Genomic DNA, 24471 nt, shown 5'->3' on the forward strand with positions numbered 1-24471 from the left:
ATGAATTATAAGCCTAGCTGAACATTGTCATTGTAGTTGTGCTCATCAGGGTCTCGGAAATGACAACTCAGCTATGGTGGAGGATTTGACCTTCAAATCACAGCCAGAACTCCAATCAATTACTCAGCGGCTTTGAAATGTCCTCAAGAACAGCTGATATTTTAAGCTTCACCAGAGTTTGTATGTGTGTCTGTTCTGTGTGTATGTGAAGCCTCACGCTGCACAGTCTGCTGTTGTAGACCAGCTGTTACGGGGTTAAATTCCCTGCTGCGATTTTGTCATTTGGGCTCCTTCTTTCAATCCGTGGGGACCTAACACTCCTAATGCAGAGCCATCACTGACAAGCATTTCCCATTATTTCCCATCTCTTTCACACACTGACACACACACACGCTCACACACCATGCTGAGTTATTACTGACAAGTATTTCCCATTTACCCCAAGATGAAGCAAAATAACAATTTTGAGGTGGTTCCGCCACCCTTTTAACCTTGCACCTTCACGTGCAAATGCACACACATACACACACCTTCAATCTGCCTCTTTTATTGTCACTTTGGAGCGACAGCAGCCTTTTCACCTTTTCATTTTTATTGGCTCATTTCATCTCCGCTTTCTCAGTCTCAGCCTTTCCCTCTCTCAGCTCTGCATTACCCTCTATCCTGTTCAGCCCCTCCTCATTTCTCCTCTGTTCTTGCTCTCTATTCCTCTGCTCGTTCTCTTTATCCTACCTCCCATCCCGTCGTACTACATGTCTCTTTTTTTTTGCATCCCTCTGTCAGGGGAATCCATCTCAAATGCTGATTACTCAATCACAGCCCCTCTCCCGTCATGACCACTTCCCCTGCTCTGACTTTTTCTTTGAGGCGTCTCTCATGATCGGAGAGGAAATTGAATTCCACCAACACTCTCAGCACACACAAGCAGCTCATCCACATGCTGTTTTGTCCTTATTGCTGTTGGTGGACTGCTGAGAGGTAGTCACACAGACAAGACATAAGATGACAACAAATGAACACACAAAGCTGCGATTATACATGGTTGGATTAATACAAATATCATTTTACGACTGAATGAACAATAAATCAGACTTTTAATGCCATTTGAAAACATATTCGGTTTAGATTTAAGAGTGAATCAAATGGAACTGATTACAAGTTGATTAAAAACCAAAGGATTTGTTTCAGGATGATTATCGTAGATCTTTTCACTCAAGGTGAAAACTAAATATGTGCTGCTTTGCCGCCAAGTATTCCCTCCTCTTGTGATAAATATATTTGACAATTTTAAATGTAAACTAGGAGTGGGTGTGCAAGTCATTTTGACCTTCTCACCATCTGCAAATCTCAGAAGAAATTGTGGAGAGGCTGATAGAGAAAGAAATAGTTCAGCGATGCCATTATGAATTCACATCAAGTTTTTTCAAGCAGGGTGCAAAAAGCAGCATATCCCCAGAGTGTTTTTTAAAGCTACTGACAGCCGCTTAAATCCAAGGCCACAACAATATCACCTTCTCTCCTAAATGTGATGAGTCTGCTGAATATTTCAAAGACATGATAACAGCATTTTGGGTTGTGTATTGAAACTGAAAGCCTTAAATATCTCTTGCCAATCCACTCTGTGTCAGAATATACAGCTGACGTGGCCCAATTTAAAGTGTCTGACACTGAACGGCTGTAAAAAGTGGACCTCATACCTTCATGCTCTTTTATTCAAAGTAAAAAATGTAAAAAAAAAATTCAAATTGTGTAGCATGTGCCATTATAATGTCATTCTTTGAAACAGCTTGGATCCCCAGTTTTGAATAACTTCACACCAATCTCAAACTCTAGAAAGTTCACCAAAAAGTTGTATATATAAAGAATCTTGACGAGACCAAAATCCTTAAATTAGGATACATCTACTCCAATGATGGTACACAAAATATTAGAAACACCATAGAAAGGCAATTCATTTTTAACAGCACCACAAGTACAGTCTTCTAAACGAACACAGTGAACAAGTTTAATCATCACCTCTCTAAGACAGTTCCAACAAAAACTTTATAACTTTCTTGAAGGCAAGATTTATTGCAGGACTGTTTATTGAGCCTGATCGCACAAAAAGGCATATGAATGACAAGATAATGCACAAGACATTTAGCATGCAATAAGAACACCTTTCTTGTTTTTGGCGTGTCATTTGTACGCCATGTAGTCTGTACTGACTGCTATCTAGACTCATCCGCGTAAATATGCTACGCTCAGTGCTAGTGACGTAGAATAAAAAGGGAGAAAGATCGCTAATGGTGGGTGGGCGGGGAGGTGGATGGGTCCAACAAACACAAACTTTTAACCAGGAGACTGGTGTTCGAGACTGTTGTTTTGTTTTTTAAGTTACAATCGTGACGTTTGTGACGTGTTTTTTAGTGAAGTTTGTGACATCTTTTCCGTACTCTTTCTGTACATATTTTACTTAGCTTACATACTTTTTTAAACCCAGCCATGATGTTTTTCTTTAACCTAACTAAGGGGTTTTGCTGCCTATACATAAGTGAGTGGTTTTGTTGCCACAATCCAACTGCAGAAGTTTCCGTAGTTTTGTTGCACGTTACACAAATGAAGCGCGAAAAGGCTAAAATACGTCCTAATGACACGCGGAATGTCCATGTAATGTCGTGCTATTTATACACCTTCATGTGGACTGGATTGGTTTATTAGACTATGTTTGTTTTAGCTAAATGAACTGGGAAAACAAGGCAACTGAGTGTATGTTCAGTGCTATGCAGATGACACACAGCTATATGTGAAAGTGCCACTTACTAATGTAAGCCTCATCAATATGATAATTACTTGTATTGATGATGTAGATGAACCAACAATTCTTACATCCGAACAGGGACAAAACAACTTGCTTTTGGAATCGATCACAAGCGCTGTAGTCCATGTTAACTGTGTCTTGGCTTGGTAACTATTCTATTCTGTCTACACTGCTAAAGAAAACCCTTGGTGAAAGAGAAATTGTTCAAAATTCTGCAGCAAGTCTGCTCACAAAGACCTACAGTAACAACATCTGTAATGTCCATACACTGTTTTAAAGATCTTAAAACACCTGGGTATACTGAATTTCAGGTATGCTTTTAAAGTATTAGGCCCTTAGATCCATGGGCAGAGACCTGTTAGCTGTTAGCTGTGGAACAGTCTGCCAGAGGGCCTGAGGGCATCTCAGTCTGTGGACACGTTTCAGGATATTCTTTACAGCTTTTTCTGCTCTGCTAAGTATCCTTGATTTTTTTTCTTTCATTTTAACAGTAAAGTTCTGAACTGTAATATTGTACAGCCTGGTTTGATTTCCCTAATTTGACTGCATTACTGTAATAGGTAAAGTAGGCCCTAATAAATGTAGATATAAAATGTAAAAACTGGTACAATACCAAAAAAGAAATATTGTAGTATTTCATTCTCCACCTGTGGCCTTTGCTGCCACATCTCAGACACTCCACACAGCAGTCAGTCGAGTCACTGCATGCCTCCAGGTTTGAGGGACCCTTTTTCATAACAATACAATGGATTTTCACACCAGTTCTAAATCCAGACAGAGCTAAAGAAGGGCCTTTTATAGCCTATATCTTTCATCTCACAGGCAGACAACAAAACAACCCTTTCAGACGGAAAAATAAACTAGTCTTTGTGATTCGATCTGCCCGCTTTGAATCCCTGGGTGTGTGTGTGCATGTGTGTATAAGGGTCTGTAGGAGCACAGGTGATTTTAGAGTTTAAAAGAGGTCTCGCTTATTGATTTAGACATTCCACAGTCATCTCCAAGTGGCCAGCTTTATTGTCTTCAGTTAAAAGTCTGTGGCTCCCATTTTGCAGTAAAAAGCTTTCATGCTACTATGACACAAATACTTTAAACAATTCAAATATGAAATGCGAAAAAGGCACGAGTGTCACTGGGTTACATCAGTTTTACTGAAATCTTCAAAAGTTGACTCTTTAGAGATGCAGAGTTTGTGTAGAACATCAATGTTATGCTCTCAAAGTGATTTTTAACGCTTGTCTCTTCTTATTAGCCTGCATTGATCTGGGGACCCCTGGTGAGCTTCCTGAGGAGCGTCAATACCGAGGAGACAAATGGGTTTTTTTCTAATTATCTTCCCATTCTCTTTTACCAGTATTCTTCAATGGCAATACAAAGAACATAAAGGCAAGAGGGAGACCACAGAGGCTGGTCGCCAAAGCAGTACTTTGGGGCTTGAATGTGTAACACAGATTTTATCAACTTTGATGATGACAAATATTGTCTGGAGGTCACATTTCTTTTCCTCATCAAACTTTACTTTACAAATGTATCAACACAGAGGCACAGTGACTGAGTAAGAAATCATAAAAAATATGTATAAATACATAGAATAAAATAATAAAACAGGGCTGCTGGGCCGGTTGTGTGACCTGATATCAACTTGCTTAAAGAGACAAATTGGTGCTAACTCAGGGGATTGTTTACAACATAACCAAAAGACAGTGTGTTTCATGTGTTGGACAACACAACCTTCAGTACACAGTAGCAGAATACAGTTTTTAGCAGCCAGTAACACTTCACAGTATATTTCATAGCACAACAGAACTGAAGAAAACATAGACATTAAAGGAATATTTCACTTTAATTTCGTAGCATGCACACCACAACTTCCAGTAGCTGCTCATCACAGATGATCCTTTCCAAGTCCACAAATCTTAATGGCAGAAACATCAAATCTTAATAGGCCTTATTTCACGGAAGACATTTTAATATGTCAAAGTAAAGCACAGGTGTAAATAATCAAATGAATGATGGCTGAATTCCATTTAGCTGCTTCACTTTCTGGGACCTTGTATCGTGCATGCATGTCATGACTTACTGAAGAGCCATTGTTAATGTTATTAGTAACACCTGTGCTTTTCATGCAAATTAAAATGCCTGCTGTGAAAAACAGCAAAGGTGAAATATCAGTTTAAAATTGGTGGACAAATGTACAAAATCACAAGCATTACCATGTAAACGATATTTTAAGCACTTGACAGCAAAACATAAATAGCATAAAAATCTCTCTGTACAGGTAACAATCGTGTGCTTTTGTTTTTGAATGTTGGGAGCTAAATTATACAGACAAACACCCATGCAGTAGATAAATTGGCACTGGTTTGGTGCATAAATGTAGAGTAAGACATCATGATTTCATTCCTCCATATATACCATTATAAAACCTTTTCTACACAAGATGTGTGGCATTTATATCCCAGCATTTCTTGTTTTATTCTGCACGTTTTGTGCATTAGAGTGTTTGGATGAGGTACTGAACATTTTAGAAATCAAATATGCTCAGGGCTAACCAGCTCCATGTGCCAAACTGATCGTAGATCTTATCATCATGGCGTCTGTTCTCTCCTGCCATCCATTTTATGAAGACATCATAAGGCACTGCTTTATCATGGTGGTCATAAATATGCCAGCCCTCTTCTCCTTGTCTTCTCCTTGGCCATATTCCAGTCAGGAATGATCATTTCAGTGCCTCACACCTTCCTCAAGGATATATGTGTGAGGAACTTGATAAAGGAACAGCTGCTGATGCAAATTCACACATTCTGTGTTGTTTTCAGGATTAAAAATACTCCTGATGCTGGTGGAAATTGAATGTATTCATCTCTCTCTCTTTCTCTTTACAGTCCTTTTTTCAGTGGCCCTGGTGGTCTTTGTGCAGCTGCATTCTCTCTTTCTCCACTTGGAGGCGTTCTCTCTCAATTTGCAGTCTGCCGGCCTCAAATTTGAAGAACTGCAGCCTCTCTTTCTCCAGATGCAGTCTCTCCTTCTCTAGTTTTATCCTTTCTGTCTCCAGATAGACCAATGGCATCCATCCTTTACTGTCTTTCTCTCTCTCCCTCTGTCCATCATGAGTAGAGGACAAAGAAGACGTGGAGGACGAGGGCGGGCCTTGTTGCGGCGGCAAGTTAAAGGAGGAATCGACATGCTCCGATTGGCTGAGGAGCAGAAGCCTCAGCCTCTCCCTCTCCACCTGTAACCTCTCTCTCTCCAGCTGCAGCCTTTCCTTCTCTACCTCCATCTGACGAAGTCGCTCCTTCTCCACCACCAGCCGCTCTTTCTCCACCGCCAGGCGTTCACTTTCCACAGCCAGGCGCTGTTTTTCCAGCTCCAATCGCTGTTTCTCAACAGCAACCATAAACCCCGCCCCCATGTTTTCATGATTGGTTAATCCACCCAGCGCATGAACCGGCATCCCCATCAGGCAACCGGCGAGCGGCAGGTCTCTGTTGGTGGTGGAGGTTGGAGCCTTTGAGGAGTGGAGCATGTCCAAGTCGTTGTGGGAGTAAACATCACCAACATGCCCCTCACTTGACTCAATGTCGCTGAGGAGGGAGGGAATATCATCTTCATCTAGTTCTCCGTCGCCCAAATCACCATCACCATCCAGCTGGAGGAAGAGAGGGAGATCATTAAAGGGGCATGTCACCGATTTTACACGACTTATCTTGTCATGAGAGGTACCATTACTACTCTCATCCTGTGAAAACAGCTGTATAATGTGGCTCAAGTAGGGAGTCTTCTAAAGTCTCAGAAAACAACCCTAATGAAAGATGATGAATGGTGCAATCAAGTTGTTTATGGGAAATGTAGGATCCAGCATTTTTGGAGCTCGACTTTGAGACTAAAAAAATCAGGAGATCTTTGTCTCTGCAGCTTTAATTTTCTTTATCAATATATATAAAAATGTTTTGCATAATTTTTTTTAAACTTACTGAATACAATTGTGACTTTTTTGTGTTAGCATATTATGTTTTTGAGTCACTTTAAGGTGATATTCTGTATCTCAGGTTGGCCCTTATAGAGCTTTGTTTCCTAAATGATTTACACCCCAAAACAATGAAACTCAACACGATTACCTCTATTATTATGCAGATTGTCTGGCTGATAATATTAAGAATTTTAATAGACTGGATACAGGTTAATAGCACAGTTAGGAAATAGGGTGGAAGATTTATTTTAGGGAATTATTGTGAAATATTGTAACAGTGTGAACGGATGATGCTTTTATCTGAGAACAGATCTTAATGCAATCACAAAAACGTAACATTTACATGTCAAGTTTAAATGAAATACTAATTAATTAACGCGTCCTTTAATTTAATTTGATCTATACCATGTGAACCTACATGAGCCCAATCAAAAGGCCGGATTAACGAGAGCCACTTGAGCTACAAAATGTGCTGCCATCATCACTGCTATGTTAAACATAACTACCTCTGCTGATGAGGATATTAAGCTAATTAACACATTAGAAAATACTTGCATCTCAATATAGGTTACTTGTCTTAACATGAACAGTGTTAATGTGAGCTCTGTATCAAAATCATTTTGTCCTCATTTACATGCTAATTTAATTAATAGACTCTAAGGTTTAATCAGACTATCTAATCTAATCGTCCACGCACAGGCACTACTGTGGCACCATGATGTAAATTCTGAGTTTTCTGTTTCTTACTCTGTATTCACTGACATCGTCCTCCATCTTCACACCCAGCGGTGCCATGGCCGGCCCACTCGGCTCTCCGAGAGCTGCCAGCTCTGGCCAGTCGCAGTGACAATCCTTGGAGAGGCCCGAGAGGTCAAGCAGCTGATCACACCCGGATCCCAGAGAAGCCGCCTCATGCTCAGGGGAGGACTGATCATACTCAGTCTTCAGGGCCACAGACGAGGACGAGGAGGAGGACAGAGAGAGCTCAGCCTGAAGCTGTTTTCTCTTCACCAGTGAACGCCAGTCCAGGTAACGACGCTTCACCTGCACAGGAGATCAGTGATTGTTTAAGAGGTTATGAATATAAACAATATATAGATTTGAATGTACAAATAAACACACCTCCGCAGCAGTGCGTAGCTCTCCCTCCCCCAGTGAATTAACACCTTGTGCCACGTCCTCCCATGCCTGTCTCTTCAGCTCGTTAATGGCTGTATTCTGTTTAAAGAGAAGAAGAACAAGAAACAGCAATTAGATTGTTTTATTGTAACAATTCAACATGGCTTTTGTGAAGACGCCGTTGTGTTGTGGTGATTAAGTGCTTGTAGGTTTGTTGGAAAGTGTGAGCAATGCAGGCTCGTGTCAAAAAAAACGGAAATGCCAATTTTCCATAAAACATAACAAAGCTGCCATATCTGTAAAACAGAATTATTCTCTGAAGTAACGACTGAGGATCATTTTTAGACCAATATCAATATTTCAGACCTTACATTTTCTTTCAATAAATACAAAACATATTTTTTTTTGACAAGGATCGCTTCATTTTTTTATTGTTTATGTTAAAGAATTGTGACCAACATGTGCACTGAGCTGGATATCTTGCAGTTAAAAAACAAACGGTGTCAGTGCTCTCTGGTGGACAGTGGAGATAATGGAGATACTGCTTCTAAATTATTTTTTTTTAATATTTTGGATTTCTACACTGCACTTTTGTTTTACTTAGCAGCTGACCTACTGTACATGCGACCCAGTTGATTGATTGGTCTAGGTTTACTCTTTTTCTGACTTATAATGTGTGTATCTTTTAGTTGTGACTTGCTTTTTGGATGAGCGTGGCAGTTAATTGTGCCCCCTAAGACAAAGCTTTTTGTCAGTAATGAGTGAGTACACTTAAATAGACTTACATTAAACAACAAATCTAATTTCACACATTTAGCAAGATGTTAAAAATGACTTGGAGGAAGTTGCTAATTGGATATGTCAGGATAATTGGTTTGTGCTGCTTTTGATCTGTCAAAGAGAAGAGAAGAGAAAAGGAGGAAATCTTCACCTGCTGTCTGGAGAACAACACGTCCGTCCTCTTGTGGATCTCCCTGATGAGCGTCTGTGTTTCTCTCACACTGTAGTTGCTCTTTCTCTTCCTCTTCAGATGCTTCACCTGCATGAAATCCAGCTTGGCAGCAAGGAGGGGACAGAAACCCCGGAAACACAGAGAGAGAAACAGATACAAGGAGAGACAACCGGGGGAGGGAAGCAAGAAGACAGGGGGAAGAGAGAGGTGTAGGTATGGAGGGAGCAATAGAAACAAATAAAGGAGGAAGGTACGAGAAAAGGGAGTGTGAGTGGAAACAGGTGTACAAGAGAGATAGATCACAGGTTCGAGTGAAGGTGGGATGTTTTGTTGTAAAGGTCAGTCCATGTCTAGCTTTCCTTCAAAAGCACAGTGGTTTTCATCAGGGAGGATCCCTCGGTGGCTCCAGTAGTCCCTGTGATGTTTTCCACCTGGGAGACTGATCCCAGCTGTTACACTAGATGCTTGCTCTGTGTGATGGCATGTGAGACTTGAAGTGTGTGAAGTGGCAGAGGTCACACTTGGTTGGCTGGAGGATTAAATCATCAAAAACCTTCTTTTTCCCCAGTGGAAGATTCACTTTTGCCTTGATGAGGGCCTGAGTTGATGTAGCCAAGGCCGCAGAATATCAACACAAGACTTGCTGGGTTTTCCACCTTTATTCCCTGGCCTGCACTGCTGCCATGTGAGCACACACAGGTAGAGAAGCATCACAGGCTGACAGGGCTCTGCAGTTTTCCTGTATGTAAAACAGAGAGTTGTTAATGTTGTTGAAATATGCAGTGTATGGACCATTTGTCATATAACCCAAAATCACAGATTTGTCTCAGAGGGCTTTACAGCAGTGGTGGAAGAAGTACTCCGATATTTTACTTAAGTTAAAATAGCAATAATACGGAGTAAAATACTCTGTTACAAGTAAAAGCCCTGCTTTCAAAATGATAAGTAGAAAGTATTAGCATCAAAATATAATATGGTCCCGAAAGTAAAGGTACTCAGTGTGCAGAGTGATCCATTTTAAGAATAATGCACATTATATTATATATTGATGCATGAATGTGTACTAGATGTTGCTGTTGCAGTTGGTAAAGGTGGCTTATTTCTAATTGTATATATACTGCCGGGGAGCTTGTGAATTTCACTAAGGGATCAATAAAGTCTTATCCTATAATAATAAATCATAATTTATTTGTTGATTATATTTTGTCTCAATGATCTGAATCTGCAAAGTACTCAATGTATCAAATAAATGTAGTGGAGTAAAAAATACAATATTTCCCTCTGAAATAAGTATAAAGGATGGAAATACTCAAGTAAAGTACAAGTACCTCAAAATTGTACTTAAATAAAGTACTTGAGTAAATGTAATCAGTTACTTTCCACCACTGCTTTATAGTTTGTACAACATTGGCTATCCTCTATCCTTAGACCCCCAATTTGGAAAAGGAAAAACTCAAACAAAAAGAAAAAACTTAAATGGAAAAAAAGGAGAAACCACAAAGGAGGGATATTTCTTTGAGGACAGACATGTAATAGGCCTTGTAGTACAGTGCCATAGAGACAGAAAAAAGGGAAGTAGAATTACCATATGGAGAAACAGAATTACAATATTAAGTAAATAAAGTATATAATATAACATTACATAAATATTAAGTGCAATAAGTCATTTTCTCACTTTTTGATGAAAAATGCACAAGGGTTAAGCATTTTTGTTATTTGTCCTGTGAAGTGGAAACGCCACAAGACAAGGTGTTTTTTTTAATAGATCTTTGTAGGGGAATCATCTTTACATATATTGCATCATGCTACTTTTGAGTAAAGTCTCTCTCATGAACTAAAATAGCCTTCCTGTCAATATGAAGAAATGCATATTTTGAGGTTTGTTAATTACTAGGCTGGGCATATTGTGACAGCTGTCACCAGTTACTGCTGATGTTTCAATGTTCTCTGCAGCACATTAACACACATTGTTATGCGATGGTTGTTAGTTCTCCTATTTGACTACTATATACAGACAATATCGATATAATATCTTATACTGTACATAGGCGATACATAAGGGTGGTTTATTGTAAGGTGGTTTATTAATATTTAACATGCACGTTTCTTCTGTTAGTCTACCCGTAGACAAAATACATATATAATTAAGCAATTTGTGCTTCTAGGTTATTCCCTCGTGTATCTCCCACATGTTTCTAGTTAGAAATAAGGTTTTTTCGAGGAATAGTACATTCACACAGAGATCCTTATTTTTCTAACCAGACGAGCAAAACACCATTTTTTCATCACAATCATAAATATAACGTTTGTCGTGTGTGTTGCTTATCTTACTACCACCTCCAATAAAACATGATCTTTAATACATATTGTGAAGACAACTCACCTTAGAGATGTACCGCAATCAAAACAACATCGTAGAGGTACAATTTAATGCTGCATTCACGTGCAGCTCGGAAATTGTATTTACTATAATTTTAAGCTGTAAATATGACTTTATATATATGTGCAAGTCAGATATAATAATTTGGATTATTATAGGATGAGGCTCAGCAAAGAGATGTTTTTTTTTAATTAGGAAGATCGAGATACATCATTTTTACAGTCAGTCGGCTTCAGGTAGTTTCTTTACTCTCTCTTTTGTCTCTAGGGCAGTGGTCAGCAACCTTTACTATCAAAAGAGCCATTTTAGGCAAAAAAAAAAAGAAAAAAGAAAATCTTTCTGGAGCCACAACATATTTGAGCATTGTGATGAAGGTAACATAGTTTATAGTTTAAAGTATATAGTATATAAGTCTAATGCATTGAGGGCCCAAGTGCAAATATACTACAGAGTATCAGGGCCACATTGAGGGGAAAAACATCTGAGATTTACAGAATAAAGTCAGAATATTACGAGAAAAAAGTTGTAATATTACGAAAATAAAAGAAAATAACACAAAAAAATAATACCTTATAATAGTATGTCTTTATTCTCATAATACTACAACTTTTTTTTCTAGGAAACCTATGACTTTATTCTCGTAATATTATCACTTTATTCTCGAAATCTCCTATACATTTATTTTTTCCTCAACGTGGCCCTAATACTCCGTCGTACAGTCGTACCATAGACCTACAATAATAATAAATGAAAATGAAAATGAAAATGTAAAAAAAAAAAAAACAGTTATTCATTTCCATCTTTAAATATCCACAGGGAGCCACTGTCATAATTATTGAAACCACACTTAGGTTTTACAATATTCCTGTGAGCATGTGAAGGCATCGTGAGTTGCGCACTGTTTCGGCGGCTCGTATTGGTCAATCCTCCACCGCGCCCACTTATGACGACATTAAATCTCGCCGGGCTCTTCCGGGTGTGTTCACAAAACCTCATGAGTTAGTAGTTAGTAATTCTCTTTATATATATCCATGGTTTTATTAGCAGCTTTCACTTATGAGCTGCTTTGGTGCTCAACTGCGAAAGCACTAAAGCGTCAGATATATAGTTTCCATAGTGATGTTGTGCTTCCTAGCAACGTGTGTTCCATTTCACTAGCAACGTGTGTTCCAGTCTGAAGTTGTGTTTGAGTCCAGATGAGCAGCTGGAGGTGAGGAGATGAGATGGGCTCCGTTAGATGGGCTTTCCGCTGCGGATCTTGGACACCGAGCAGGTCTGACTGGCTGGTAGCTGCTCGATGCATCCAGCCGGAGGAGAGAGACAGGATCGGACAGTTTGTGTTTGCTAAAGATGCCAAGTCAGCCATGGTGAGTCTGTCTGTCTGTCTGTCTGTAAACTTTTAGCTTCTGTCACCTGACTTTTTATCTTTTATCTTTTATTCAGATCTCCATTAGCTGTGTCTGAACCACAGCTATTCTTCCTAGAGTCCACTTAAATCACTTTGAACTGTTAGTGCTACATTTCAGTACACAATCACATTACAATCTTTACCAACAATGACCACAACATCAACAAAACACAACCCAACACACAACACAGGACCTATAGGTTCAAGTTAATACTATCCACAGAGTATAGATGTAAATATGATTCATTAGTGGTTGGACCATAGCATATTATATGTCAAAATACAAAAACAGAACAAGCAACAACTTCTTTTACCATCAATATTAACAGGACTTTGTATTTATCCAACATTAAACCTTTAATGATTTGATGTTAGCTAAATATCAGCAGACACAGAGAGCTAGGGTTTGTTTTTTCAATCATATTTTAAGTACATTTTTGCTATTTTCTTGAATAATACATGTATAACCAGGCAGAGTATTCCATTTCACCATGGCTCTGTACACTACAGTACTTTTCAACATGTTAGTTTTCACCTTCGGAAGTGTGAATCTTCCTTCAGTGGCATGCCTGGTACTGTACTCATGTTCATCAGAACTGAAGCGTAACTGATTATATAATACCATTGGCAATTTAGTTACCTATATGTTTCTAATTAAATTCAGCAACGATGCAGTAAATCTGTCTTTTACTTTTAACCATGATAGACTATTGCACTGTTCCTATTTAACATATTACACTGTCCCTATTTAACATATTGCACTGTCCCTATTTAACATGTCCCTATTTAACATATTACACTGTCCTTATTTAACATATTGCACTGTCCCTATTTAACATATTACACTGTCCCTATTGAACATGTCCCTATTTAACATATTACACTGTCCCTATTTAACATGTCCCTATTTAACATATTGCACTGTCCCTATTTAACATATTACACTGTCCCTATTGAACATGTCCCTATTTAACATATTACACTGTCCCTATTTAACATGTCCCTATTTAACATATTGCACTGTCCTTATGATAGCTTTATGTTACGAGTTGTTGAGAAGTTTAATAGATCTCGGCAAGAATGAATGTTTGTACCGGTTCAATCTGCACCTCTATATCTCCTGCCGGAAGGTAAAAGTTGGTACTCCTGGTGTAAGATGTGAGTTTGGTCTGACACAATTTCCTGTGCCTGTCTGATGACAGACTGCTCATAAAGCATCTGGAGGGTAGGGTGGTTTTTGACCCCCATAATCTAGATGTATCACACTACCACCAACCGCTGAGGTCCTTTCCCACTATTCAAATCGAGATATCCATGTGTAATACACTGACTGTATGTCTCTCTGTTACCGCATAAGGCTGGCAGGTTGTTGCTGAGGAGATTTGTGTGTGAGAGGATGGGGATCCCTTGGTCAGAGATCAAACTGGAGCGATCTCCCAGAGGGAAACCTTACCTGGCAGCACCACTGAAGGTTCATACCGTGATCTTTTATCTCAAATGTTCCATAAAGAATTAGAAATACTTGTATGTGGGTTTGAACTAAATCTGGATGCACAGCATGATTTTATACTACTAAACCAGTGATAAAGTATTTTAAATTCACTTGTTGTTGCCCTTAAACTACACTTGAGAGGTGGAAATTAAGCTAACATAGTATTTTAGATGGGGGGTCACCAGAACAGACACTTTGCACAGGTGGGTTTATGTACATTATTACATGCTGTACAGTATAAATAGAATTATTTTAGATGTAACTTGGGTGCTGGTAGTTGTTGAGCTCAAGACATAGTTTATGTTAATGAAGTTATACAGGACTGTTGTTCTGACTTGATTTAGTTTTCTGTATTTTGAATTAGAGCATACCTTTCCTTACTTGTTTAATAGCTTTCAGATTCCCTGCTGGACATGTTTTTGTCAAATAATTGAAAAAAAAATTGATTACTGTCTTGTTGTCTGCGTCCAGGTCAGTTCAGATTCAGGCCCTGAACCCCCAGCCTGGAGCTTCAACCTGTCCCACCAGGGGGACTACGCTGTGCTCGCTGCAGAGCAGGGGGTGCAGGTGGGAGTGGATATCATGAAGACCACCCTACCAGGTAAATGCTGAGGCTAAGAGATGAAGCAGCATTAACAATATCAACCAATACGGGCACGTATGTATATTAAGATCTGAAGATCTCCTACTGGCAATTAAGTGGTACAAATACCACTAAGCCTTATGTTTTTGTAAACTTAATGTTTGCATGACTAAACAGGCTGAACAGTTTAACATTAATTTGGGGATTTTATATTAGGCATTTTCCCCTAAAATAGAGATGGAGCAGAAGAGGTTAAACTTGGGGAAATAGTTTGACTTGGAGACACAAAAGCGCACACACACACACACACACACACATTGTTACAGGCACACACAGATAACAACAAAGGAGAAAGAATGATTTTCATGTCAATCTTTAGTTGTAATCTGCTGTCCCAGTTCTTCAGTTAATTCTGTCGATGTCTCCTCCTGTAATGCGAGACTTCCCAATGTTCAAACATGCTTGAATTAATCACATTGCTACAGTCTGAAGCGTGGCAAAAGCTTTAAGATCAAACTATAAAATGATGTGTCACCTGTCAATTTCAACCATCTCACCCTAATGATCATTAGTACATGACAGCCAAATCTGTAAGAACATGGCAGAAATGGAATTATGTATGTATTCTCCAACTCCACCACACGGGGTCGCTATTGCCTTGTGTATGTGAGAGGTCTAGGTCAAGGCTGCTTGTGAGTGCAAATGTTTGGATTTGTGTGTGTGTGTGTGTGTGTGTGTGTGTGTGTGTGTGTGTGTGTGTGTGTGTGTGTGTGTGTGTGTGTGTGTGTGTGTGTGTGTGTGTGTGTGTGTGTGTGTGTGTGTGTGTGTGTGTGTGTGTGTGTGTGTGTGTGTGTGTGTGTGTGTGTGTGTGTGTGTGTGTGTGTGTGTGTGTGTGTGTGTGTGTGTGTGACATTCAAATATGTGGTGTTATGACATATTTCTGATTCTGAGAGAGGAAACAGTCCACACTAATCTCAAAAACTGCGTATGTTTGGATAATGTTGGGAGTGCTTGTTTATATCTCTGTCGTACATCTGACGCCTCCCTTTCGTCTTCCTCTCAACTCATTCTGCTTTCCATTCGTCTCCCTCCTTCTCTTCCCATTCTGTCTGTCTCCATCCTTCTTCTTTCTGTCACCTCTTCTCTTTCTTTTGGCCCTCACACCTCTTCTCCTCCCTCCCTCCCTCCCTCGCTCCTTCGTTCCCTCCAGGTAGCAGCTCTGTGCCGGAGTTTTTCCGCATCATGACTCGTCAGTTTACAGCGTACGAGTGGAGCGTCATCCAATCAGCCGACTCGGAGCAGCAGCAGCTCGCCGCGTTCTACCGCCACTGGGTAACCATGGCAACCGTACTACCCTGTCGTCACATTGCATTGCTGCCGGGCCCCACGAGCGCAGTTTTGTGTCAGTGTGTGTGTGGGAGAGATGGAAACATAGGGAGAAAATAACATTGACAATGTCCTTTGAGACACACACACATCTGTACAGTTTGCACATACCCGTGTGAACTCTGGATTTCCCTCCTCAACTCTCATTTTTCTCTTTTTCTCACATTCTTTCCTTCTGACCCATAACCCTGCATTTCATCCTCACAGATACACAATAGTCCGTTCTTTCTTTACCCACTCTCTTTCTTTCTCTCATGTATTTTCTTTCTTGCACACACACACACACACACACACACACACACAGATGGACAGCAACGGTGGTGCTAAGTAAAGATGTTGTGAGATTGAGAGGGTGGCACAGAGACGTCAAGCTCTGATATCATCACCACACTGTTGACTAATGGCAGAATTCGACGGTTGCCATAGCGATTAGCCTTGTAATACTGTTATTGTGGCTCATTGGCTGCTGAGCAGGGTTGGTTTTGGCTGGACACACACAAACACACACAGACACACACACACAAAGTCGCTCTTTTGTATACACACTGTTCTACATGTGTGCATACTAGATTCCCATCTGTTGTGGTTTTAAGTTATTGTGCTACTGAGCCAAAATACACCACACACACACAAAGAAGTACACACAGACTGTCCTTGTCAGCTTTGTCAGGCATACAAATGTCCTTCTTTTTCCTTATGTGCTGGCGATCATTTCCTGCATGTAACTGATTGAGTTTCCTCCCTTCTCCACCAAGGCCTTGAAGGAGAGCTTCATCAAAGCCATCGGCACAGGTCTGGGCTTCAACCTGCAGAGGGTGGAGTTTCACCTGTCCTCCGTACCGCTCACACAGAAATCTGTACTGTGCCAGACCAAGATGCATCTAGATGAAGAAGAAGAACAGGACTGGATATTTGAAGTGAGTCTGTTTGAAGATGTGTGTAAGAAGGACAAAAAAAAATACCGACCAAGAGTTCTAAAAAGCTAAACGTTGTCCGTCTTGTGTCTGTCAAATGCCAAATTTAAAAAAAAAGACCAAACAAGACTAAAGACAGATTTTAAAAGATTTAGACTGGTTCAATTTCCAGATTAAAAAATAGATTAGACATGAAAACCTTCCAAAGAGATCACTGACATGTTGATTTGATATGAACATCAGTGTGCAGCTTACCTAAAACTCCCATTCTCCCAGAAGGTTGTGTTGTGTTAGAAGAAGCCTGCAGTGTTTTCTAGTGATCAAATGCCAGATCGTCTTCCTCCCATCATCATCATCTTATTTCCCGTGACTTTTACTAATGTCATAGCTTGTTTAAGATTCTGTGGGTTTTATTCACCGTTTTCATTCATTTAGATTCTTATGCTTTATAATGATCACAACATTTGCCCACTGCCAAGTGTTGTTTTTGATCACAAATTAAAGGAATAGTTAAACAATTTGGGAAATGTGCTTATTCGCTTTCTTGCCAAGACACAGATGAGAAGAAATATACCACTCTCATATCAGTCTGTTAGATATGAAGCTACAGCAAGGAGAAAGTTAGCTTAGCATAAAGACTGGAAACAGGTGTCCAAAGGTGACAAAATCTGCCTCCCAGCACCTCGAAGTTCACTTAATACATTATATCTAATTTGTGTGATCTTAGCTGGACTCCGCTGGTTGCCTGGCAACCCCACAATTACAACAAGCCTCTGTGAAGTCACTGCGCCCAGCCAAGAAATAGTCCCGCACCTAACCACAACTTGTCGGTTTTACAGTCCTCTTGGCAAGAAAGGAAAGTATTTCCCAAAATATTTAACTATTCCTTTAAGAGGAAGAAAAAAGAGAGTTATGTTAGTGCCAAGAGGCATGTTTGTAGTTTAGCATCATCTAGATGTGTAGACAGAAATGATTTCAAATTAACATTTTCGACGTTTTTTTAACAGCACTTCCTTCAAGCCGAATGTAAAGACATGTTGTCTGGTTGAACACTGCAGCTAGTGATTGTATAATATAGAAAAATAGTAATACTTAGTTTGTTCTTATAAGTGGGTCTTGTGTAGAGCCAGTTTGACGCAGCCTTTAGGAAATCAATTAGCTTAAAAGCAGCTTGGCAGCTCTGCTGTGGGGTCCTCCATGCTCCGCTCCCCAGTGGCTGCCCCCCCTTGAAAGCATCTGCAAAGTGAATCACAGGTGGTCTTGCAGAGAAATACCCACATGAGATTGCGATAAGGGGGCCTTCAAGTGGCCCTCCAGCCCTTCCTAACACCATGACAAGAGTTTGAGGAGTGCACCTCCCTGTCAGAGTAGAAGAATCATCTTTCCCATTTTATCTCCTCCATTCTGCTCCTCACCTTCATTTTCCGTCCTCTTCACTTTTCCCCTTTGATGTTTTCTCTTCTCTTTCCTCTCTGTCTTCACCTTCTATCTTCATTTTACTCTTCCTCCTCTCCTCTCTCCCCCATGTATTTTTCCTCTCTATTCCCCCTCCCCTCCTCCTCCTCTTACTCTTTCACTCCATGCCCAGTGGCAGAGGGATTAACAAGTGACTGCTAAAAGGTTACCACTGGTTTGAAAAGCCTGATATTACGTCTCCTCTCTCCATCCCTCTCGAGGTCATGGAGGCTTAATGCTGTTTTACTGTCTATGTTTTCACACCGGGAATAGCAGCTCGCTTATATCGATCGCAGATAACGCACGTGTCCTCTTTTGAACTAAATAGGGCAGAGAGAAGTAACAGTGTCATAGAGGATGTAGAATTTGTTAGGGGACAAAGGATGAAGAGCTGCAAGTTGAAGGAAGAATCAGTGAAGCAAAAAGGGATGGAGAGAAAAGTGGATGTTAATATTTTGTTATAAAAGTGGAAAAACTCGTCCGCACCGTCTCATTGACTGTTGGTTTATTTCACATTTATTCAGTATGCATTTTCGGTTTAAATTACCTTCATCAGGTACACGAACAAGCATCATATCAGCTCCATGTTAATATTAATCTACAACTATTTTGATAATCAAAGAATTGTTTGAGAAATGCCAAACATATGCTGACACCAGAATCTTAATTTACTGTATGAGCATGTCCTGCTTTTTATGTGTTTCACATAATTCTGAATGGTGTACCTTTGGGTTTTGAACTGCGGGCAAAACCGGCATCTGAAGACGTTACCTTGGGCTCTAGTCAGTAGGCGATTTGTTCATTTTTAACGTGGTGACGGACCCGGGTTTGTTTCATTAACCCTCGACTGGCGAACCTCTTTTGATTCTGTATTTTTTAATACCCCACATATAGTTTAGAGAATATTTTAAGTCCAAGACCAAACCGACACAAAGGCGGGACCCAGAGAAAGAGTCGCAGTTACAAATCTGTCTGCTACTTCAGCACCACGGACAGCGTCATAGGTTTATCAATAGACCGCACAGTTAGGCTACTGATATTTCAGAGCCATGGTCAGAACCATAGATTTTAATTTGTCAGTCAGATAAAGGATCAGTGAGTCAGGCAGACTAGACTAACATATTCAACTAAACAACCCCTCTGCCACTGCACTCTCCCTGCTGCTAGGGGATGGAGAGGGGGATGTATTTTGGTCATTTTGCTAACAAGGGGAGATGGCATCCCCCCTCAAATCACCTGCTGGCTCTAGGTGTTTGTGATTGGCATTTTAATTGAGTTTCTTTCATTTTTATAGACAAAATGATTCATCGATTTATCAAGAAAATAATCAACACATTTGTCTACAATGAAAATAACCGTTAGTTGCAGCCCTGATGCCAATATCCATCACTAATATGAATCTTATTTCATCATACATAAAAGTTTCACTTCAACAACATCCACAAAACCGAGAAAAAATCAAAGAACTTTAATCAATGCATATATTCTTACCATCTATGCAATAACTCAATGCTGTCCAAAAAACGAGGGAATAAAAAAAAAAAAGATACGGGTTTGATATTATACAGTAGATATATCAAAGTATGAAAGTCTGGTTAGAAAATGTTGAAATAACTGACTACAGAATGCCCCAGCCGGCGGAGTTAAATAATGACAAATACACCAAGTCCTTCAATTTGTCCTCAATTGAACAATAATAAACTTTATATCACAATCTTTGCACAAAGTAATGAAATAAAAAAAACAAAATAAGACAAGATAATATTAGAGTATAAAATGAAGGCTAAAATAGATTCTAACATCACATTAAGCAGGAGCTCATATTGTTATTCTCGTAAGTCATAAGTGTAAATACACAAAGGCATGTGCTCACACCTCAGAGAAGCTGGTCTTCTCTCTGTATGTCCTCGAGAACAGCGACACACATCATTATTTGTGATCAGTGAATGATTGCAGCAACCTCGAGAGGTCAAATTAACTCGAACTGTATCGATTATTTTTGGGATTTCTCTCATATACAAATAGACACACTCAGCTCCAAGTGTTAACAGAGAGATGAGACGAGCCGGAGTGCTGTTGACCTCGTGACTTCTGGCTTTCTGTGTGGTGATTGGCTGGATCAGAGAGCAGCTATGAGTCTTATTACTTCCTGCTGACCTCTGGTGATGTCACCCCTGCAGCCTCCACACAGGAACCGAGGGACATAATAACACACATTGAAAACAGACTGTAACAAAAAGCCAGTGAAACTGCAAAATGAGAAAAAATATATTCAGTTTTTGGTGATATTTCTCTCCTTCTATTTTTCCTTTGAGCTTCTTTCTATGCTCCCTTACTCTCTGGCATTTTGTAACTAACCCCCCACTACACACCACCACCTGTTACTCCCACGTATACACACACTCAGCTTTTGGCCTTTAATGTCCAAGTGTATTTTGCCAGCTACAAATGCAATTGCATTTGGAGTAGAAGATATGGAGTTGACAAAATAACAAACTGAAAAACCCAAAGGATGTTTTTAGGACAATTAAGCCTCAATAAGATGGATATACTGTACGTATAGTGTGTGTTGTTTGAAATGTGAACATGCACATGGATGGGTGGATGCATAACATCAATAGCAGGTTTCATGTTAAAGTAGGGGGGTCAAAGATAAGAAAAGCATTTGCATAGATTCGCAAAAACACGGCTGAAAAACTGGATATGAATCTGACTTTGCCACACGTATTAATCATAACGTTGTAGAATGGATTTATATCTTCATTGACATTTTTCAGTGAATGCGTGCATGCTTGATGTGTCCTGGTATCCCAGGCACAGTTATTGCTTGGGAAGCGACGCGCGACTTGCAAATGCAGCGGTTATCTGATTGAACCTTCGCTCACTCTGCTTAGGAATCACGCAAACAGATATTAGATATTCATATGCATATATTCAATAGGTGTGGACGCATGCAGGTTGAATGTCTGAATGAACGATCGATAAGATTGTGATAAGGTTGCGCATATGTATTATTTGTCTTATCAGATTTGCTCTGAATTTGGATGAGTGTAAAGGGTTTTATTTAGTATGATATGCAGTTTATATACGTGCATGTGCTGCTGATGCATGTGTGTTTACGTGTGTGTGTGTGTGTGTTTCTGCAGGAGAGCTTGCTGGATGCCGACCATCATGTTGCTGTAGCACTCGGACCAGCAGACAAAGCAGGCTTTGCAGTAAGGACACATAACTTTTACAGTTGCTTTTATTCGGGATGATTTTTCTTAGGATGCATGATTTAAAGGGAGGTTTTCAAAAGGTATTGAAATGTTTCATTAGCAGCCGTAACACTGCGCAGCTTTCTGTGCATCTTTAAAACCCTGCAGAAGATGTGCTTAAAGGGTAACTCACCATCAAGCTGAAAAGTAGTGTTTCACTGCTTACTCTGTTAAAAGTTTCAAGTCTGATACACCTGTAACCACATCCAACAGTGACGTCACAGTGTACTGACACATTCTGGAGTACTCCTGTACATCACTGCAGCAAATCAAACCACTGGAGGTCAGAAGAATAGATTCCCAGGAGGGGTTATGTTACTCTTTAAAGCCAGACTTGGTACAGACTTTTCAATTTAAACAGCATACACTGTACTATAACCATATATAAACAATGAGTATCATTGCAAACAACTATTTGCTATGTAAAGATATAGATGAGTAATGTCTACCTGAGCAGAAAATGAAGTCACTGCTCCTCTGTGTGTGTTGTAATCAGAGCTTCTCCATCCTTTGTTGATATCGTCGGGCCGGCCGTGTGTGCATGTGAGCGTGCCCCACTGGCTAGCTCACGGCTGCTGCTCTGCACTGCTCTCATATGGCGGTGCCGTTGCGGAAGCGTAGCACCCACTCCCTAGACCCCTCCCCAGGTTAACACTGTTAGCTCTGTTGCCATAGTTTTCACTGCTAGCGCTGCCGGCGCAGCCGTCGCCACTTTGAGAGCTGTGTGGAGGCAACAGAAATGCTCCCAATCTCGCATTTAGCACCTGTAAATAAGAATACCATTTGTAGGTTTAATGTTCAAACATGAGGATCTACAACTTTTGCCTATCTCATATCAAAACCCTTGTTTATACATAACACCTTGGTCTCTAGGAAAATGCAATGTGGGAATATTTTCAGTCATTTTACGGGCTAAATAATGAATCGATAATTTAAAAAATTCACTTTTATAACTTAATTTACTTAACGTTAATGAAATCAACCATTAGTTACAGCACTATGTGACACTCCACTCTATTTCAGTAATTGAAGACTCCCTTCTTCTCTATTCGTCTCAGCCTCTTCGTCCATCTCTTCCTCCTCCTACCTCATTTACACTGCTGACGTTCACCGACCTCATCGCGTCGGCCTCACCTCTGACGGAAGAAGACCCCACCTGCTGGGACCGCTTCAACATGAAGGCTGAAGCTCCGCAGAGACAAAAAGAAACACCCACATCCAAATAGCCACCTGTCTCACGCTGACACTCACCTGACATATACACACACACACACACACACATACACACACCTTTCATTGGTGCAAAAGAAGAAAAAAAACACACACTCTGAGACTGAAGCTGTTTTCTCATTCAACACAAGTGCAGTCCAGTCCCGTCAAGTCTATTTATAAAACCAAAGATCACAGGTTTGTCTCAGAGGACTTCAGAATCCATACAGCATCTGACACCTTCTATCTTTAGATCCTCAGTTCAGATGAAGAAAAACTCCACAAAACTCCACAAAAAAAGAATTTTATTACCTTCCTTTCTAATTTCAGGATACACATGTCCAAGATGATGCACTGAGCTCCTCATTATTGATCCTTGTATGCCCTCAAACAACACATTCATTGAAAGCAATCTGTAATGCATGGTGTATATAATGTGTAATGTGTAAGATGCATAACTTACATATATGTATATGATGATTAATAGACCATATTTACTTTATTTTAACCAGATCCCTATGTGGATCATAGATGCAAGGATCAAATGAAGAGTTCCACTAAGTGGCAATGTCTGTGCAGGGTGTTGGTGAAAGAAAGACTTTTCACATCCATATCTGTATTCAAGATTGATGTCGCTCTTCACAAAGTCATTTTTCCTCTCAAGGCCTCTGTCTTTTATTCTTTTCTGTCTTTTCTTCAGTAGTTATTGTGAGTTCAATGTGAGTGTATTGTGAGTTTGCAAATGAATTTCAAAATTAATTTAAAATCCCTTTATTCTATATGTGATTTAGCATTAATTTACCATATTTTGATGTAGGTTGATATCGGATAGACTTTTTTGTAACCATATTGCCCTATATTTGCGTGCGTGTGCCTGCGTGCCTGCGTGTGTGATGCTTGTGAGTTGTGTGTCTCTACACTTCCTCTGTGTAGCTAAATATATCTGCCTCTCTTCTCTTTTTCCCTATCTTGCATTCATTTTCTCTCTTTCTTCCTTTCTTCTCCTTCTTATCTCTTCCATTTTCTCTCTTTCTTTCCTTTTTCTCTGCCTCTATCTTGTCTCTCCATCTGGTGGCGCATCTATTTTAATCGAGGACATTTAGTCGACCGTCGTGTTCTCTTGCAGTTCATTTCTGCTCCATCCTCCCTCTCTCTGTCTCTCGAGGACAACTCATAGATGTAGTGTCGGTCTGCGCGTTTAACCCTTCTTTCTGCATCTTATTACTTTAATCGCAACATATATTCATAAGCCTTCTCCTCTGCACACACAGAAGGAAATGACAAGTTAGAGGTCAAGTGGTATGTATGTGCAGTCGAGAATATGCCGGGTTTGTGACATTACACATTCCACCTCAACTTCTCACCCCTGAGATGAACAGATACATAAACACACGAAATAGCTGCTGCAGAGCATTTGTCTTGTTACCGTAATTATTTGAGAATAATAGCTACATAGTTGTTGGAAAGTATTTCATGTCTGCCTACATCCCTAATGAGCTCTGACAGCAGCCACCGGCTCACCTGTGCCTAGTTGCCTCTGAACAGC

The 24471-nt window shown here is 40.0% G+C and overlaps 2 protein-coding genes across 2 annotated transcripts; one reads left to right on the plus strand and one right to left on the minus strand.

The window, feature by feature from the left end:
• Positions 1 to 1736: 1736 nt before the first annotated feature.
• msantd4 (Myb/SANT-like DNA-binding domain containing 4 with coiled-coils) lies at positions 1737 to 9345 on the minus strand. The gene is made up of 4 exons (XM_074641863.1): positions 8821 to 9345; positions 7893 to 7988; positions 7518 to 7814; positions 1737 to 6449 (listed from the first exon to the last, which is right to left on the minus strand). The coding sequence occupies exons 1-4, from the start codon at positions 8932 to 8934 to the stop codon at positions 5694 to 5696; spliced, it is 1263 nt and encodes a 420-aa protein (XP_074497964.1). The 5' UTR covers positions 8935 to 9345; the 3' UTR covers positions 1737 to 5693.
• A 2841-nt stretch (positions 9346 to 12186) lies between these two features.
• aasdhppt (aminoadipate-semialdehyde dehydrogenase-phosphopantetheinyl transferase) lies at positions 12187 to 23588 on the plus strand. Its single transcript, XM_074641864.1, has 7 exons — positions 12187 to 12588; positions 13987 to 14100; positions 14593 to 14722; positions 15915 to 16036; positions 16846 to 17007; positions 21606 to 21674; positions 22775 to 23588. Exons 1-7 carry the CDS (start codon positions 12445 to 12447, stop codon positions 22940 to 22942), a joined length of 909 nt encoding a protein of 302 aa, XP_074497965.1. The 5' UTR covers positions 12187 to 12444; the 3' UTR covers positions 22943 to 23588.
• Positions 23589 to 24471: the final 883 nt, after the last annotated feature.

Source organism: Sebastes fasciatus, chromosome 7, assembly GCF_043250625.1.
Source record: "Sebastes fasciatus isolate fSebFas1 chromosome 7, fSebFas1.pri, whole genome shotgun sequence".
In the NCBI taxonomy this organism is placed as follows: Eukaryota; Metazoa; Chordata; class Actinopteri; order Perciformes; family Sebastidae; genus Sebastes; species Sebastes fasciatus.